At 37.8% G+C, this 19,802-nt stretch overlaps 1 protein-coding gene across 3 annotated transcripts in view; it reads right to left on the minus strand.

Moving 5' to 3' along the window:
• LOC127944570 (sodium/potassium-transporting ATPase subunit beta-1-interacting protein 3-like) overlaps window positions 1–19,802 on the minus strand; it is a 70,005-nt gene that overhangs the window by 28,558 nt on the left and 21,645 nt on the right. For all 3 annotated transcript variants that reach the window (XR_008150383.1, XM_052540605.1, XM_052540604.1), the window contains exons 2-3: window positions 5,453–5,590; window positions 1,415–1,495 (exon numbers count right to left, since the gene is read on the minus strand). Coding sequence is in view for 2 of the 3 variants with exons in the window: in XM_052540605.1 (XP_052396565.1) it covers window positions 1,415–1,495; window positions 5,453–5,590 (219 nt within the window). In the remaining variant the exon portion in view is untranslated. The remainder of the gene's footprint in view (window positions 1–1,414; window positions 1,496–5,452; window positions 5,591–19,802) is intronic.

Below are 19,802 nucleotides of genomic sequence, written 5' to 3' on the forward strand. Positions count from 1 at the left end.
ATGTACGAAATAGATAAATAAACGAAATGTTTTTGAAAGAAGTATTGTATGTTCACCAAGGCTGCATTTATTTGATTAATAATAATTCAGTAAAAAAATTTAATATTATTTAATATTACTGCAACTTAATAATCCTCTTTTCTATTTTTGAATATATTTTAAAATGCAATTCCTGTGATGCACAGTCGAATTTACAGCATCAGTCTTTAGTGTCACATGCACCTTCAAAAATGATTTTAACATCTTATTATTTACTTATTTCTTATTATCAATGTTGAAAACAGTTGAACCGCTTCATATTTTTGTGGAAACCTTAATATTTGTTTCATGATTCTCTGTAAAATTGCAAATATCTTTTGATCAGTTTAATGCATCCTTGCTGAATTAAGAATTTTGTATTGAATTTTGTATTGTAAATGTGTTGTCTCGCCACTTGATGTCCAATGTAAAATCGGGCGTTCTGAAGCAAAACCAGCATCTTCTATGCAAGTATGCAGGACATTCCTGCACATCCCAACAGTGATTATCATTTTACCAAGGAGGATGGAATTAACCTCTTTTGTAGGACCTGGAACAACATTCCATCATCCTAACCCTATTCCTGACCACACATACTAGTTTTTCTTAAAATTAGAGGGAAATTAAATTATGTTCAAACCCCAAACTTAGCCCTTACTTAACTGTAAACATAACCCTGAAATTGGATTGGTTAGTTCCAGGAAAATCGAGTATGGTGATCCAGGAACACATTCTGCTTGATAAAAATCATGCTCATTTTTTTTTTTTATACATATTTCCTTCCTGAGCCATTCGTCTAATGCTGCTGCGACAATAGTGGAAAAGATTCATTCTTAAAGAACAGCAGCTCCTTACACATGTACCAGATTTACTTGCAGACTTTAAGATGTTCTTGTCCAATCTCACTCCACCTCCTGAAAGCGGATAAGAGCTTTTCATTGTGGGAACAAAAAATCGGAGTCCAGGAAACAGGCCAAGCAGGAGTCATAAACAAGCACACAAAGAGAGAGGAGAATGTGTAAATTATACAGCGAGCTTGTTTCTTACTGCTAACAGCGTTTGAGTCCGTGACCTGCCAGCACATGTAGACAGAAGTGTATCACAGGATGGGTTGGGGATAACACAAATACTGCTACAGCTTCTGTTTTACAAAAGGCTTTAATCAGATTTGATTTCCTCTACAAAGGAATGTGCTAGCTCCTAATGTGTTCAATGCAAACGTAAGAGTAAGACACTTGGTAATCAAAGACACAAAGCTGTAGGTACCAGCACTTCTAAATAAAGTTTCAGACAGTCTGTAAAAAAAAGACCCATTTACTGTAGCTGTAAAACAGGGTCATTAAAATGCCTCGCACTCCTAAACATTGACGTAACTTTAGATGGGAATCTCTCTTACCTTTGATAGACCTCCAACCTCCAGGTAGAAGCAAACGATAAAGACATTCCAGGCCACCCACAGCGCTGTCCACACAGTATACTGTGAAAATAATGGACAATGAATTACTCCAACAATTCGTTCCAACATTCAAACACAGGCTACATACAGGTGCAGTCACATTTACTATTGCTCGATGAAACTACACAGGCGGAATCCAGTCAATTCAATAGGAATCTGCACATTTGGCAATTTTGTGTGAGGGTTAAAGTTGGTCACATGACCCCGAAAGCTGCTTTGTTTGAGAGTGACTTCAGCGTGAGTTGTGCTTTTTACATCTTTACACTACTGACAATGGACAATGCATTTTTCAATCGTGTCTTTACAAACCTTTATGACTTATTTTTTCTCTTTTTTTGTCCATGCAATGAAAGAGGTCTATGACAATTTTGGTTTTCAAAATCTCTTCTTGTGCTCCACAGAGGAGTAAATGATGTCAGAATTTTCATATCACATCACATTTTTTTTCAGTAAAACCATTCAGTACCATAGCATATATTCAAGTACCATGGTATTACCACCTGAAACCATCACTGTAACTACCACACTGGGGCACTTTTATGCAAGACATAGCTGACAACCATCATCTAGAACAAGTCTGAACTCAACCCGTTCCAGTAGCAGTAACATCAGAGCTGTTGTGTATGGGTAACACAAGTCGAGCAGATGCTTGAAAACATGTTTGGATTTAGAGCTCGGGCCTGAGAAACGCACACTTTTATCTTTTAACTCCAGATTTGCATCTTTCTTTGATCTGATTTGATATTTTTATAGCAGAACATCTCATTTGAATGCCACGCCTTTTGTCTTCCTGGCTGTTTGTACTGTTGTTTCCCACACACAAACCCAATTAATTATGAATTTTACACGCCTATAAATCCCCATGATATGCTCATCTGAATTAGCGCTCCAAACTGAGCCTGCTGGTATATAAACTCCCGGAAACAGAAAAAGGTATGTGCATTCATTTTTGTCATTATCATGAAGCAGAGGAGTTTAAAGAGAAAACAGAAGTTTATGCCACACAAAATCAAAAGTGGATCTCAGGCTTCCTGTCAGTCTCTTACAGAAGACCAGCTTGAGACGACTTTATCGAGCAATTGCCTACAAACTGCAAAAGAGTTTTTCCACTGGGATTTCCTCCACTGCTATACAAAGATCAGAAGAGTACTTTGTCTGAGGATTTTTCTATTTCGGATAGTTTAACTGAGTTTCACACAAAGTTTAAACTGGAGAAATGTTGTGAAGATTACATAAGGCAAACTCTATCCACAGGAATAACACTATAACACATTACCGAATATTCATCCATCCACCGGGAAAAGCATGCAGTCCTACCTCAAAAGGACAACTTTACAAATCACATAATAAATGTTTAAACTTCATCATTTATTTAGGAGCTTTAACAACATTACGAGCTTCACATTTATGCTCATGTTTCAATCACGCCTCAATCATTGACTGCCATTGCACATTACATAACTGTATTGCTTTTTTTTCTATAAATTGAAGGACAAGAACTATTTCACACAGAATATTCATTTAAAGCTAAAACTGGTTGTTCGGCAGGATACTGTATCCATTTATGACTCATGAAAAAATACAAACAGGTCAGCGAGACTGAGACTTTCATACATCTATCTCTCAGAAAATGAATGTCTTGAAGGGAACTGATGCACCTCAGACAGAATGATTCACACGTCAAATCACTATTATACGGTGACTGGTGTAATCTGAACCCTTTGTGAAGCAGAGTGAGTCTGTATAGAGGGACACAAGCCTGAGCAATACTCCTCACCATTCCCAGGAGTCTCAGCTCGTCTATCGGTCTTTTCTCATGGTTTTGTTCTATTCTTGGCTGCGCTACTTTTTGTCACTTTGATTAGCTTGATATTACCATGTGAGAATTTTGCATCACATTTTGGTGTAATCATATGTGTAAATATAATGTATAATTAGCAACTCAGAGTATCATTATAAAGTTCAGTACATACTCATGGCTAATTAAGATTTTGCTGTGTCCTATTCAAAGGCTTCAGAGTTTCATACACATTGGAGGTACAATTATTTACATTTCTGAGAGGATAAATGTCTTTAAAGACTTGATTATGTAGCTTGTAATCCATGTTTGTTATATCTTGGGGCTATGCTTGTAGCTCAAACTGTAGAGTCTGGTGCTAGCAACGTCAGTGTCACGGGTTCGATTCCTAGAGAAAGCAACAACTGATCCAATGTGAATGCAAGTCACTTTGGATAAAAAGTGTCTTCCAAATGCATATATTTAAGTTTAATTTATATGCACGTGTACTTCTAAAAGTTTCCGAAATACATATTTAGCAGATATCCCCAATTTAATATTTACAGTACTTTGGGTGGTTTTGGCAATAAGACCAAAGTATTAATAACTCATCTTCTCCGTTTTGTATCTTTATATTGGTTTCAGTGCTATCCAGACTGAAAATGCCCACTTATATCAGCAGAACACTATCAAGAAGCATAGCAAATAATGCAAATAATAATTGGAATGGAATACTTAGTATTTAGAGCATAATAAGCAATAAACAATGTATATTTTAATAGTTTAATAATGGGAAAAACTATGCATTTTGTAATGATGAAAGTTTCCAACAAAAGCATTTCTCATTGATATTGCACGACTTTGCATGGTTTCTCACAGTGTCTATCTTAGAATAAAAATATAACAATATTTAATCCCATTTTGTATAAAAATGACTTGACTTCTGTCAGTCTGATTAAATAAGAAATTAAAATAGATATTTTATTGTTGCTGAGGTTACGTCTATCTTATTTGTCATGCATACATTCTTCTACACAATATACACATTTTGGCAAATTGTAGTAGGCGTACTCGTTTTTCAAAGCATGCAGAAAATTTGCATAGTGCAGAGTGTGCTATATTCAGATATGAATAAATTATAATGTAGCAAAAATAAGAACAGAATGTTATGCTATTTCAAACATAGCCATGGATTGACTGAGCTATGATGTAAACTTGGTTATCCTCAAAAATAAAAATAAAAATTAAGTATGAAATATTATATCTCCAAAAATAGCTTGCTTCCCGTCTCATTAAGTGAACTCAAAGCTTGATAATCCTGTTGAAGTCGAAGTGAAGCTGCATCATGCATTGACCCATTGAGGAACTGAAGGGAGCTGGACTCTAATCATTTAATTCATGGTAATTAGTTGCAGATTTAGAGGATTTAAATGCCATACAATGTGTCAAAGTATCAGGCTAGTCCAGTGTCTGCAGTGCTGCGAGTCCATTATCAGCTAAGGGCTGTGTTCAGTTCTGCTTCAGAGGCCTTCTGTCTTTGATCAACAGTAAGCAGATTTGCATGTGCCGCAAACACTATTTGCATATAAGCATTTCTAAAACAGTCTGTCCTAAAGGAACAGATCCAAATTGACAGTGTTGTTAAATGGATTTTTAGCTAGCAAAACCTGTCAAGAACATGTCCGGGTTATATTTTAAAATGAACAGAATAAGAAATTACATTAAAAAAAGTAAAATAATTTTATGACAATTTTTTCATTATTGTAATGCATTTAATTCATGCTTATTTATTTTATTCACATTATAGGATTTCTTGTAATGCATGGAAGCCTGTTTCTGCCACAGGACTGAAAAATAAAAAGCGACATCAATTGCGACATCTCACAGGTCTTTTTTTCTCACAAAAACGTCTCTTCTGTTTTTTTTTTTTTTTGTTTGTTTGTTTGTTTCTCCACAGAATAAAAAAGAAAAATGCGACTTTTAATCTCACAATTCTGACTTTTTGTTCAGAATTGCGAGAAAAAAGTCTAAATTGTGAGATACAACCAAACAATAGTAAAAAGTAAAAGTAAATAGTCCAAAAGTAACAATCCAAACTTTTTTTTTTTCATTTTAATTTTGGTGATTAAAATGTGACCTGAAAATTTTTTGTGAGATTTACAAGGTCGTCATATTAAAGATAAATTAAAAGCAGCACTTACCACCACAATATAGCGAGGTCTGTATTGAATGGTGCCGAAAAGGCCCAGGATAACAACCAGGATGTGGAAGAAGTTTGCAAGGATAGGTGCCCATTGGTAGCCCAAGAAATCAAACACCTGCCTCTCTAATGCCACCATCTGAGAGAGAGAGAAAGACACGAGAAGACAAATATTTAGATGAATGACTCAAATGAGGAATAATTTGGAATAAAAGTTTAAAGCATGCTGTGAGAACTAATTTGCATGATCATTTCTCCTTTAAGACTTTGATGATTTTGATATTACTATCAAATGATTTTTGACACAAGAGACTTATTTATCAAACTATTAAACTGTAATGATTCTTAGTAATGATTCTTTCAAATCAAATTGGTACGCTTGTTAAACAACCATACTATCAATTCAGCACACTGTATTTCAATCCAATTGCAAGCAATGACTTTTTTTACCCGGGTATGCTGGATCCTTAAATATGTGCATTGTCACATGGTTAGAGCAAACTGTCACATGACCAGAGCAGTTTATTTTGTGCTTGCACAATGACAAGCTCCAAAACAAAAGGCTAGTAAAGTACTGTATGTTAACATAAAGATATGTCAAAGATTTTTGGTACGTTATCTTTCAGATGTCTAGCATTAATATATGAAATCACAATAATTCTTTAAGGTGTGCTGTGTGAAGATACAGCAATGTGTCTAATAAGCAATCATGATGTGTCCAGTTTGTGAACATTTTAATATCATAAGATATCATAAGACTTGGAATACAAAGTGCACAAGTTGTATGGACTATTTTCTGATAATTTTTCAGACTTTTGGTTCTTCTTAATATTGTATGGAAAAAAGCAGCATGAACATTCTTCAAAATATCTAATTCTGTGTTCTACACACCATTAAAGATTTCCTTTATTGGCACCAATGGTTCCAACTACAGGTTCCTTATAGTGGAAAATGTTTCTTTAGATTCTTTATGGTTCTTCTATATGGACAACACTGCTTAAAAAAAACACACACAAAAAAAAAAAAAAAAAAACGTTTGGAACCCTTTCATTGTACGAGTGTAGAGATCAAAGTCAGCCACACACACATATTTTGTAACAAAAGTGATCAAACAATAACAGATTATTATTTTTTAGGAATTACAAAGGTAGGAAACCATGCGTAATACACAAAGCCAATCAGAAAGACAAAGCCAAAGTGGGACAGTATTATCAAAACAGGAATTGTGTCCTGAGACACTATCCAAAGTAAATCATTTAATAAATAAACCTGAAAGCTTGGATTCTGCACTTAGAAACTAGTCTCCTTCTATTTACATCCCGTCTGTCCTGCTGACATTTCAGAGCTGAATGCCAGGAAACACAGTATTCCACCTGACAAAAGACCAGCGTCCTCTATGAGCACGAGTGCCAGGGGATTGTGGGACTGCGGGCACATCACAGACCAGACACAATTAAGCATCTGCCATGATTGCTTGATCAGAGCCAAACATCTGGGACAATGTGTGGAGCAGACAGCAGGAGCAGATAACACACACAGACACACACACACACACAGAGAGAGAGAGAGAGAGAGAGAGAGAGTGTGTGGTGGGGGTGGGTTGTAACAAAAAAAAAGAAAAGGAGTGGGTTAAACATGAGGAGAGAATGACTACAGATGAGAGTGGAAGAAAGGATACAATAAGGAAGATAAAGTGATGAGGAAACAAACGGGTGGGATGTCACAGCGACAAATGACAGAGAGAGGGAGAGAGAGTATGAAGAAGAGGAGTTGTGAGACTGACAGATAAAACAAGTCTGTCCCATTCTAATCAACGACTGGGAAAGTGATGCCTTCCAAGTCAAAAATGTTGACCCACAAGTTGAAGTACTGTATTTCTGGAGAAAACAAGGGGAAAATACTTGCATAAACTGTAAATAAATAAACAAATGAAGTAAATATTGGAAGTTTATTGGAGAATGTTTTACAAGAAAATACTATTTCATATTCAGAAGAATGTTTCTTGACACTTTTTTGCAATTATTTGTGAAATTTACTGACAATTCCTGAGTGAAAATTGTTTAGGCCTGTTTTTCCTATTTTTGTATTTTAATAGTCAAGTGGTGTAGCAAAATAATTTAATTACAAACATGCCATGTATTTTCTAATTTATAATGTCCATAAAACCATGTGGTCATAATGTAATGTAATGTGAAGTAATATTATACAATATAATATAATAACTAAAAATCCTTTTTTTTAAGGAGTGCATGCACCACAGTACATGTTTACATACATGTGTAAATCAGATTAATATTGTAAGTCAATTTAATTAGATTTTACTGTCTTGGGAGGATTAATTTTAGTATTTTAGTACAGTAAAGAAATTAAAAAAAAATTGAGTGGAAATGTGTCATTAAACAATAAGCAACAAAACAAGTCCAAAAAACATCTTATTTAGCAGTAAATCAAATGAACAGTCTTAATTTTCTTTATTTCTTTATTGATTTATCTATCAGAGATGAGCCAAGTGTCAGCATGACACAAAAGCTTTTATTCACTGATTTGTCTCGGTGATTCATTAGAAGGTTTTGTCTTATTCATTTATAAGCATAGGTTTAGTCACACAGAAAGGGTATTTCTCCAGTCACCTAATATGTCCATCATTACAGCATTAACAAGCTGATGTGGGTCAGCTCCATGTTTTAGCACATGCTTAATGTATTTGAGAAAAAAAAAAAAAAACCTGAACAGTCTAACAGTGTAATTTTAAGCCCTTTAAATGGGTCATATGATGTTGCTAAAAAGAACGTTATTTTGTGTATTTGGTGTAATGCAATTTGTTTATGTGGTTTAAGGTTCGAAAACCACATTATTTAATGTACATTATTTTTGCTACACTATGACCTGCCTTTCTAAAACATGACAATTTTTACAGAGCTCATTGTTCTGAAAAGCGAGGTGTGCTCTGATTGGCCAGCTATCCAGTGCGTTGTGATTGGCTGAATACCTGGCTGAACTCTGATGCAGTGTCCCTGGGCAACGAGACAAAACCAAAAAAACCCATTATAAATGAGAAATTTGTTGCATCCAGTGGGGACATAATTACTGATTATAATGACTTATACTTTCTTTTTACGTGTTGCGTATCGCGCTACATAAACATAAAACATGTCTGCATTTGTGATTTGAGAAACAACAAACGCTACTCTACACTGCTTAAAACTCACATTTGAACACTGGCATTGTAGGCTACTCTCACAGAAAACAGTCCTTGTTCTCCAAAAATGGGTCGCTAATCTGAATTAGCTGATATATGAGGCTGTGGTTGACTTAACTTTTATAAGAAATCTCTTTGGATTTTAGACTTTAGTCTTTGCAACATTACAGATTTTCTTTATGCAACAAGAACTTGTAACACTCCAAAGAGAAAGAAAAATTGAAATCACATTATATGACCCATTTAAGTACACAAAGTTACAAAAGACCCAGCACCACTGGACCACTGACAGCCTTACTGACTTCAGCCAAATATAAAAATTAAGACATGGAGCAAGTAGTTATATTTTGCAGACCAGGAGCAATTAAAAAGAAAAAACATCTTCCCAATCCAATTTTCTTTTCATGTTGACTAGGTTCCCACTCCTGCATATTTAGCACAGATTTCTAGTGACCAGACTCTCACTCGCCAGTGAGAAACTTCAATCCAAATGAAACATTCACAAGCTAATGGCGTCCAAGTTTCCCGCCAGAGAAAGAGAAATCAAATGAACTCTTAACGACACACAGGAGGATAACACAGGCAGACAGCTGATAGCTTTAGTAACCATTTGAGAAACCAAAATTGGGAAAGACTGTTATTGGTGAGTGCTGGAATAAGGCTAATCAAGAATTTGGCAGGTGGTGTGATTGTGCTTGGGGAGTTTTGGAACGGCTTCAGAGCTGGAGTGTGATTTCTGTCCAGGCTGTAAAGAAGAGTGCTGGGTTGGGTTTTGGGGTCATCCCGGAGTATGAACAGATTAATAGCAGAAAATGTGGTCAGGTCAGCTGGAGCTGAGGGTACAGATCTCAAACTGAGTGAGACGTCAGACTGCAGAGCTTCAGGCAGGGGTTTTGACTTAACTGCACTACAAAATCCAGAAATGAAGTTCTTAATGCAGCTGATGGTGAGTCTATAGGCTTAAAGGATAAATACGATTTTTAACAGCTTTTTATTGTTACAATGTTGAAAGTATATGCAAATAAACAATGTGTACTCTTTTTCATTAATTCATCGCATTTTCGTTGTAAACACTCTTTCCATACTAGCATTTTCAAGAGTTTTCCAAAAGTGTCTGATCCCCACTGAAACATCAGACAATGTTAAATTTGCTTTCTGTGCATGCATAAAGCATCAAAAAAGCTCACTGCAGATGATACACACAGAAAAGAGATGAGATTTTTTCATGCAGTTTTTCTGACAGGATTATTTTATTTACAAAAATAATTCAGCATTCACTGATGCGTCCAAGTCGTACAAATGCACAATTGTATGTCTGATCTAAAACGCAACTGCCCTCATATTTTGCCGCAAATAGCGATCGCGAGTAAATTTTCTTTCATCTTTGCAGGACTGTGATTTGAAGATTGTACAAAGTAACACATCTATTGCAATAGTGTGTTTAAGTAACACATAACACATAACGTGCACAATACCAGAATAAACATGGATATCTATTGATATAATGTGTGTCACATGATTAAACCTGTATCATCATTTTCAAAAGCCTCCGTTTTCACAGTCCACACTACAAAGCGAAAACATCTTTTTAAATTGTATCCACTTTATCCATTTTCCTTGATTAAAAGTGCCATTTTTGTGTGGACAGAAGGCCAAAACGAAGAGAAAAAGATGCATTTTCAAACTAAAACGTGTTATGTGGACATGGCCTTTCTCTCTGTTATCTGCACCCAGATCTATCCATATATTTTGGACTTTTGGACTGTTTTGCTAAAACTACAGATGAAAAGGGCATTTCGCACCGCAACTAATTGTTGAACAACCCACCTTGGGGTGTTTTCGCACCGCTGGAACTAGGTGCGATTTTAGTACTGGACTGCTTTTTTATAGAAACAAATAAGCTCCTACTCATGAGCAGAGTCTAACCAGCACGACTGGCACTACCCATGACACAAGTAGATGAAAACCGCCCTCACCTGTCATTATTTAAAATGCTATGTAACATACTGTAAACATTGTGTCAACTTATTTCGCAAGTATGGTGAACAGCAATAAATATGTTGTTGGAGATTCTTAATTCTGTCCATTATTGTGAATCCCTCGAGACACAACAAAAATAAAGCTCCAATCACAGCGTCCTTCATCCTACTGTTGTTAAAGTTCTTCTTTGTTAACTTTGTTGAAAGCCATGCACAAATGACATCACTGCCGACTGGTTTATGTCACTTACTAGTGGGGAAGTCGTGGCCTAATGGTTAGAGAGTCAGACTCCCAATCGAAGGGTTGTGAGTTTGAGTCTTGGGCCGGCAGGAATTGCAGGTGGGGTGAATGAATGTACAGTGCTCTCTCCACCCTCAATACCACGACTGAGGTGCCTTTGAGCAAGGTACTGAACCCCAACTGCTCCCTGGGCTCCGCAGCATAAATGGCTGCCCACTTCTCTTGGTGTGTGTTCATAGTGTGTGTGTGTGTTCACTGCTGTGTGTGTGTGCACTTTGGATGGGTTAAATGCAGAGCATAAATTCCGAGTATTGGTCACCATACTTGGCTGTATGTCACGTCACTTTCTTTACACATTGTCAGTGCAAATGCAACTCTTTAAATGGTACTGGGAAATAGTTTGCACAAAATCAACCAATTACTTTAGTACTGTATTTTATACTGTATTTAGTTCTGGAACTAAAGCATTCGCGAAAGGCCCTAAACTTCTGCATTTTTAGTTCCACCCACGGACAGTCAGATTAACGAAGGGCCAAAATCAGAAGTGCATAATTGTTGTTGAAGTTTAGGCAAAAGGGCACACGTTTTACATTGATCTCACTGTACAGACATTATTAGCTAAACAGAAATCTCTAGAGTGTGAAAGCAATATAAGCGCAGAGAGATGGCATGTTTAATGTTTTGCACATGCAGCAAACAGCTAATGATGAAGGAGAACACAGACTCTGTCTCTCTACTTGACTTGTGGGACTCATTACAACATGCAGGAATGGCGGAATGCTTTTAGAGGCTGAAAGATGAAGCAGAGGTTCCTGGCAAAGTATTCTGATCTCCATCATATCAGATTCACTCCCGCTCCTTAAACCAGCCATTTCCCCTAGATTAGCTTCAGCTAGCCCCCAAATCAAGTTGTGTAATGCACCTTTTTTGTCCCTGATCGATTACCATGAGGCCATGCTCCACTGTGGTAATCATCTGTTTAAATTGGAGCCAATCCCATAAAGTGTGTGTGTAATCCTTCAAATCATTTGGAGATTATTTTATGGGTGTCACCGGGGGCGAAGTAGGGAAAAAAGTTCAGTAAGAGAAGGAAAGAAGTTTTCCATTAAAGCCCAAGTAACAGTCAAAAGGGCTTTTGTTCACTGCTAATAAATCTGCACAGCTGCTTAGCAAACACTAAGGGAAATCTTTTTATATAACCTTTTATTTATAAAGGCTTACCTTGTGACACAGTATGCAATATGCAACAGACATTTGAACATTAGTATGCTATATACAGTGGGTACAGAAAATAATCACTCCCTTTGAAATAGTCACATTTTGTTGCTTTGCAGCTTAAAATGAAGACTGACACAGTTTTTGTTTCATCCAGCTGCATTTACTCAGTGGAACTTATAATATCCAAGTGAAAGATATAACACTAACATGTCAGAAAAAATAAAAAAATGAAAAAACAATCACTGAGTTGGAATGTTCTGTTGGAGGTGATAATATCCTGTTATTGGGTGTTTCTCTGAAAATGGATGGGGCAAAACACTGTCAAATTCTTGAGGAAAGTCTGCTGCCTTCAATCCAAATGTGTGTCAAAACAACTTTTTAACATTGCGATCTACCTATCACAAATCGCTTTCATTTCATTTGATGCAACCGAAATGGATATCAAACAGATTTCATTGTAAAAATAGCAAGAGAAGCATCCTTGTATACTAGTCCAAATTAAATTTATACAGGCACACACACCACCCTCTGTGTTTCTGAATATTAGTGAGGGTGTGATTTCCGGCACGTGACCCGTGACAGCATCCATCTCTTCATCCTTCCTGACCCACATCAGAGAGATCAGACTCGCCCTTAGGGAGGTCACCTCTTTATCTACCTCATTCTTTCTACTGATATAGAGGTGGCTGTTTTCTCTGATAACAATCCTGCTGTACAAACATTACTCAGACCCAGATGAAAGCAGAACATCTGAACAAGTCATAGTTTTTCCATGGCATTCCATTTCAGTTTTTTTTTTTTTACTTTCCTCTAGCTGGAAAGCTACTCTATGAAGTCATTTCTACCTTAGTCACAGCCTCAGACCACACACACTCCAGCTGATGCATATTTCACACAAAAATAGCAAGAGCTGGCTGAATCACCAGCTCCAATCTGATTGGCTAGTTTTAAACAACTTGTTGAAGAGCATCAGAGTCAGAAAACAAAATAAGCTTATGACAAAAATGTTTTTAAAAAGAAAAAAAGGTCCATGTATTGAATTTGCAACATACGATACATTTTGTTATGAGTTTCTTTCTTCTGCTGAACACACACACACACAAATAGATATTTGAATAATGTTGGTAACCAAACAGTTGCTGGTCCCCTACTGACTTCTATTGTATGGAGAGAGAAAAAACTAAGTAAATGGGACCGAAAACATTCTTCTGTGTTCAACAGACTAAAGAATTTCACACAGGTTTAAAACAACATAAAGATTTAATGATGACATAATTTTAAATTTTTTATTAATTAACCCCTTAAAGGGGTCATATGATACTTTTTTTTAAATATCATTATTTTGTGTATTTGGTGTAACAGAATATGTTGACATTCTTTAATGTTCAAAAGATTTTTTTCAAAAACTATGCCCCTCTATGCCCCGCCTCTCCGTCCTTCCTTCTGACAAGCACAGTCTGCTCTGATTGGCCAACTGACCCAGTGCATTGTAATTGGCTGAACACCGCAAGCACTCGTTGGAAATGTAATGCCCTTTCCATAATTGCAAGCTTCATCTTTCAAAATAAATGTAAAGACAGTTAATAATGTCCTTAGATTTACTATCAGTTCAAGCCCGAAAGAGGAAGAGTCACGTGACAGATAGGGATGGGCGTTTTCCGCAAATATAACATTCAAATATTTGAGCTCACAAAAAATGAAATATTCAAATATTTGTTTATTTAAATTAAGTTTAATGAGACAGACGTTATTTTTCTGCAACATTTGTTGTTTCCGTCATTTTGAACAAGCTTAAACACAATAAGCTTGAACATTACACATCGTGTTTTGTATCTGAAAACCTTTAACAATGCATGCAAACAAACAAAAGTACAGATTAAAAGCAACAAAAAAAAAAGTGTACAAAGAAAAAACGGAAAGCAGCCTGCAGCAATTAAGGCTATTGTAGAACGTAGCCTACACTTAACTTTGAAACTTTTAAACTGTCAGCAAAAGTATGTGCGCTCATAATGGAGCCGACGCGGCCGCGATGCGCACGCGGTGCAACGCACCCATTTATTCCAGGTGCGTCCGCACCGCATCAAATTAAAAACATCTCAACTTTTCAGAAAGCTCAGCCAAGATGAAGGAACAGCTGATCATAGCTGTATATGGATTGCCATTTTGAAATACATTTAGTAGCAGAGCTATTGAAAGCGATTTTTAGTGCTGCAAATCCATTTATCCATTGCTGAAATTCCTGCGTCTTCATGGAGAGAGCAGGTCATGGTTGCTAAGCAACGGCAGACTCCTCAGGAGCGCAAGTGCACAAAGGCTTTGGGAACAAAAATCAGAAAGCGGCGTGCCTAGCGTTTTCCACATGTTTTTAGACGTGATATGTGAGTGGCCCCTTACGGTACAAAAACTCCTGCTTAGTACAAAGAGTTACGATGGCGGAGACAGCAAAATGTTCCAAAGTGTGGTTATACTTCACTAGAGTTGATGCAGACAACACTGGTTGTCATAAGTGCAAAAAATAATTTTGCATGTGAGGGGCGGAAACACAAGTACTCTGTCAAAGCATCTTTCAAAAGTGCATTATGTGTAGACAGAGAAATGCAAAGTTTTCGACTGCCTAACACAACACAAAGTAACACAACACAAAGTACCGATAAGAATACCGTTAAAGTACCGGACCGTTAAGCAGTATCGGTAAGAGTATTAATACCGTTAAAACCTTAATGATACCCATCCCTAGTTACGCAAATATTTCCACCTAGTGATGTAGACATGTGGGGGGGCGTGTTAGAACGAGTCATTTTAGGGTGCATGGCAGAGTCTTAACTTTGACAAAGAATATCTCTTTGGATTTGAGACTTTAGTCTTTGCAACTTTACAGATCTTCTTTATGCACCAAGAAAAAATTGAAATTGCATCATATGACCCCTTTTACAACAGTAGAGATTAGATTTGGTTTTTCATATTACAAATGACAATCAGATGCTTTCAAAAAGCCAGAATAATCTGAACAGTGGGTTGCACTTGCATTTTAATATTGCTGTTCTGAACTAGATCTGTGGGAATTACTTCAAATGCAAAGAAAAATACCAATGAAATTTTTATTTCACAGACTTTGATAACACTGGTAAAAAACTATTGTAATACATTTCCTTTGAAGCAAATTGCTACAACTTCATTTTTTTTCAAGCCACAGCAAAACTGCAACAGCTGCCAAGATGTTTTTCATCAAAGTGAGTTATAATTAAATCCCTGTGGTGTTCATCATTGTAAAGATCCATCACAATTCATCTTTGTTTGCAGTAATTAACTGCTCCAATCACAGTCAGCTGTCCGGTTGATAAAGCCGTTAATTAGAACATCACAATGTGCGATTAAAGCTTGTACAACACATAAGCAGCTTTCAGCCAGTTTATTCTGTTCAGACCTGTGAACTCTAAGCCAAAGAACATTGAAACACTGACAAACGTCTCTGCACTGAGGAGTTTTGCATACAGAAGACTACCACATACGATCAGCAACAGAAATATAGTGGGGGCTGCTGTTAGTAAAGCCATCTATCTATGATGTGCATTGCATATACAAACATGTTCTCTCCCTCTCAAGCCCAAACACATGGAGGATTTACACTGTTCAGTGATCTCAGGGTCAGCAGAAAATCATTGAAGAACTGAACAAACTGGAATGGTAATTGATATGCATCTGGAGGCCTGGAGATGTCCACTTGCTGTTTAGTTTCACAAAACCAGACCTTTGACTATCAGCATAAGGTCTGGTCCACACTGAAGACAAGACCTGTCCATTTATACAGGAAGAGACAATCTGACATGCAATGGTCCATTCATTGTTATCAAATGATTTCTATACTCGTATCCACACCAAGGGACAATACTATTCCGTTTATTATAAGCACACTGCAGTTTTGTCATTTGCAGATTTAAACACTTGAGTTCATTAAAGTCATGTGGATTTTGATTGGCTGGCATTGATTTTATTATTCATCAGCTGGAAAAAAAATTATTCTGAAAGTGATTCCAATTATATTGTTCCTCTGTTTCGTTATTGTTATGGTTGAGTTGTGAACTTCACTATTCTGATTATTAAATGATTATTAAAATGTTTGTATACTTGCGTAACCACGGTTCTCTGATAACAGAAGTGAGGTATCTCACTATAGCCCCTTTCACACTGCGATTCCGGAAAATACATAAGTAATTTGTTCCGGCAATTGTTCCAAACAGTGCCATTGATTACCCGGAATATGTGCGTGCATTCACACACAACCCATAAAGGTCCTGTAAAGACATAGACATCATGATGTGACGTGTAATGTACAAGTCGAAAACTCTAGGCACGTTAACTTTAACTCAAGCTAGCGAAAGATCTTAGCATCAGCGCAGAAAGTGAGGAACTAACTAATCTCTCCTTCATTACAGTTTGCACATATATTTTGTCGCAAACGTTGATATGCCTTCAAAAACACCTGGTAAAAGAGTCGCTCGTTAACGTGCGTCATCGCTACGACAAGGCATTAGTTCTGGCTTTTTTTCACACAGCTCTCATTCCGAGACTGAACCCGGCAATGTTACTAGGTCCCTACTAGGTTCCTCTTTCGGGCTTGAATCAATCCCGGGATGTGTTTGCTTTCACACAAAAGGTGACCCGGCAATGTTCTGGCAATTTTCTGGGTCCAACGTGCAGTGTGAAAGGGGCTTATGGGAATGCCTCAGGTGTGACAAATTAATGTGGTTTTATTAACAAAGTTCGGGAGAAGCACGATCAGATAATCATCCAATTTGGCACAGGTGCATCTCGTCTAGCTAATCATCTTAAATAGCACGCAAGCGTGTATATATATCCAGTCTTCCTACCTCCTGTCCCACGACAGTTTTTTCGGCATAGACCGTCTGTCAGCATTCGGTTCGCTCTGTCAGCTTTTGGTTCGCTCTGTCAGCATTCGGTTCGCTCTGTCAGCATTCGGTTCGCTCTGTCCGTCATCTTATCACAGGCCCAATCTTCCTTCCGACGAAGATATCTATCCGCTGAACACCAACAAGCGTCATCGCGTCAGCTGCTCTTCTCGCCAAGCCACACGTTGTGGCCAAAGGCTCGTGCAAATCCTTCAGCTCGCCTCACTCGACAACACGATTTTCTCGCCAGGACCGGGCTCTCTTATAATGCTGGATCGCAGCCGTGCTCCAGTTCTCCCCGCAGTAAACCTCTCTCGCTTTTTCAGCCGTGTCGCAGTTCGATGCTGCCTCCACTAGCGGCGAAGACCGTGCGTTGTTGTAGTGGCATGTCGTTCGTGAAAGAATCGTTTTTTCGAATGAATCTTCTAGGCGAACGAATCGTTCTCCGTTTACACTCATTCATGAAGAATTTTTCAGAGTTGTCATCCACAATGAACGAGTTTCATATGAGTCTCAGAGATCGAGAGCTCTCATTCGTGAACGAAAGGACTAAACCGGTATACATGTCGAGTTGATTAAACGGATACATGTCGTTCGTAAACGCAATGAACTGGTATATATCTTATCTTAACAAAATTGATGAGAGTAAACCGGGTCAGTTAGCCATTTAGCACGTCAATCTTGCAAAATGTAAAGCGCAGTTATAGGTACTGTGCACATATGCTTGTTTACATATTTAGCATACAAAAGATAAACTCCACGTTTAATCCCCGATTTATGAACGTGAATATATATGAACCGTCTGACCAAACAATTAAAATGCTAATCATGCAAGACAACCTCGTGATTTGCTCATCTGAACAATTTAAAAGACGTTATATATAGAATGCGCTTATGAAGACGCCAAAATTTGTCAAACGGCGTTATGACTGAACTCTGTCCGATGACGATGCCACTTTTTTTAACCACGAAGCAAAGGCTTCTTGCAGAGTTGTCATCCACACCGAAATGTCTAAAGACATTACATTTGCTTTACTGTGCATGTTTAAACCTCACTGAGATGATACAGACATAAGTTTCATGCAATTATTCCGGCAGGATCAATTATTATATTTCACCATTTACTGGCATGATTATTCAGAATTAAAAAAAAAAAAAAAAAACGCAACTGCCTCATGTTTGGCTGCAGAACAACAAGTGTGAGTACATTTTCTATCATCTTTTTAGGACTGTTATATGAAAAGCATGCAAAGTAAATGTCTTTAGAAACGGCTTGAATTTGAATATCACATTACTGCAATTAACGTTACTGCTATAGACATGTCTATTGGTACAATGGTTTATAAAACTAAACATAAACATGCTACATCGTTTCAAAGCCTCTATTTTCACAGTCCTTACTACAACAGGAAAACAGCATCCCAAATTTATCTGCTCTGGAGGCTGTTTAAAAGGGCCCAAAGGCCAAAACGAGAGGAAAAGATGCTTTTCCAACAGGACCGTATTAATTCAGACAAGGTTTGAGCAATTGTCAAATCAGCCAACAACTACAGCAGCCAAAGCAAGCATGAAGCTACTTTTACTTGCAACACGGGCCTGCACATCTCAGTATTTCCATCCTGTTACATTTGCTAGCAGTGCAGGCTACACAGGTTCGTCAAGACATCACACACCCCAGCCCCCTCCCATGACCCACAGCTACAGCAGCTGAAGCAAATGTGAGGCCGCCTCCATTCGTAAACGCGCCCTCAACTCTTCCGCTCCCTCATGCTACTAACCATTTTTCTGTTCAGTGGCCTCCAGCTCCAGATTTGCCAGAAGGCAGAGGGTACCAAGACCTATTAGTGGTCAGGCCGATTATTTTATTTATTTATATATATCTATCTCGAACCCTCTTCAGCCAACCCCTCTAACGCCAGCTCATCCCCTTTCACTAAAACTCCTAATCTACCATAGCTAACTCTCCTATCATGCCCAATCTATCTGTAACGGTCAATCCTCACTTCAGCCATCCTTCCGCAGGAGCTTTCTCTGTATCTCCCCACCGCCGCAGCATTGACCGCTCCCGCAGGAGCCTTCTCTATATCTCCCCACCGCCGCAGCATTGACCGCTCCCGCAGGAGCCTTTTCTGTTTTTTCCTCACTGCCGCAGCAGTCTCCGCTCCCGCAGGAGCCTCTACCTATATTTCACCACTGCCGCAGCAGTGTCTGCTCCCGCAGGAGCCTCTACCTATATTTCACCACTGCCGCAGCAGTGTCTGCTCCCGCAGGAGCCTCTACCTATATTTCACCACTGCCGCAGCAGTGTCTGCTCCCGCAGGAGCCTCTACCTATATTTCACCACTGCCATAGCAGTGTCTGCTCCCGCAGGAGCCTCTACCTATATTTCACCACTGCCATAGCAGTGTCTGCTCCCGCAGGAGCCCTTTCCATCCTTCCCTACTGCCGCAATTCTCGCTGCCGGAAGAGCCTCAAAAAAAAAAAAAAAAAAAAAATATATATATATATATATATATTATGTCCATTCTCCAATTCAACCTCATCAGGCTTGCTTTTGTCCAACTCCGGAACGCCCAATCTAAATTCACAATGGACCTTCCTTTCATCAACGACTCTGGTTTAAAAAAAAAAAAAAAATATTAGTAATCAAGTATTCTTAAAAAATAAATAAATAAATAAATAAATAAAAATAATAAAATAAAAAAAATTAATCAAGTAACAAAATGTGTTTTTGCTTAATTATACTGATGTGCGCATGCACAGCAAATCTGATGGGTAGGATAAAATGTCAGGACCCCGGACTTTTA

The sequence above is a fragment of the Carassius gibelio genome, chromosome A23 (assembly GCF_023724105.1).
Source record: "Carassius gibelio isolate Cgi1373 ecotype wild population from Czech Republic chromosome A23, carGib1.2-hapl.c, whole genome shotgun sequence".
Classification (NCBI taxonomy): Eukaryota; Metazoa; Chordata; class Actinopteri; order Cypriniformes; family Cyprinidae; genus Carassius; species Carassius gibelio.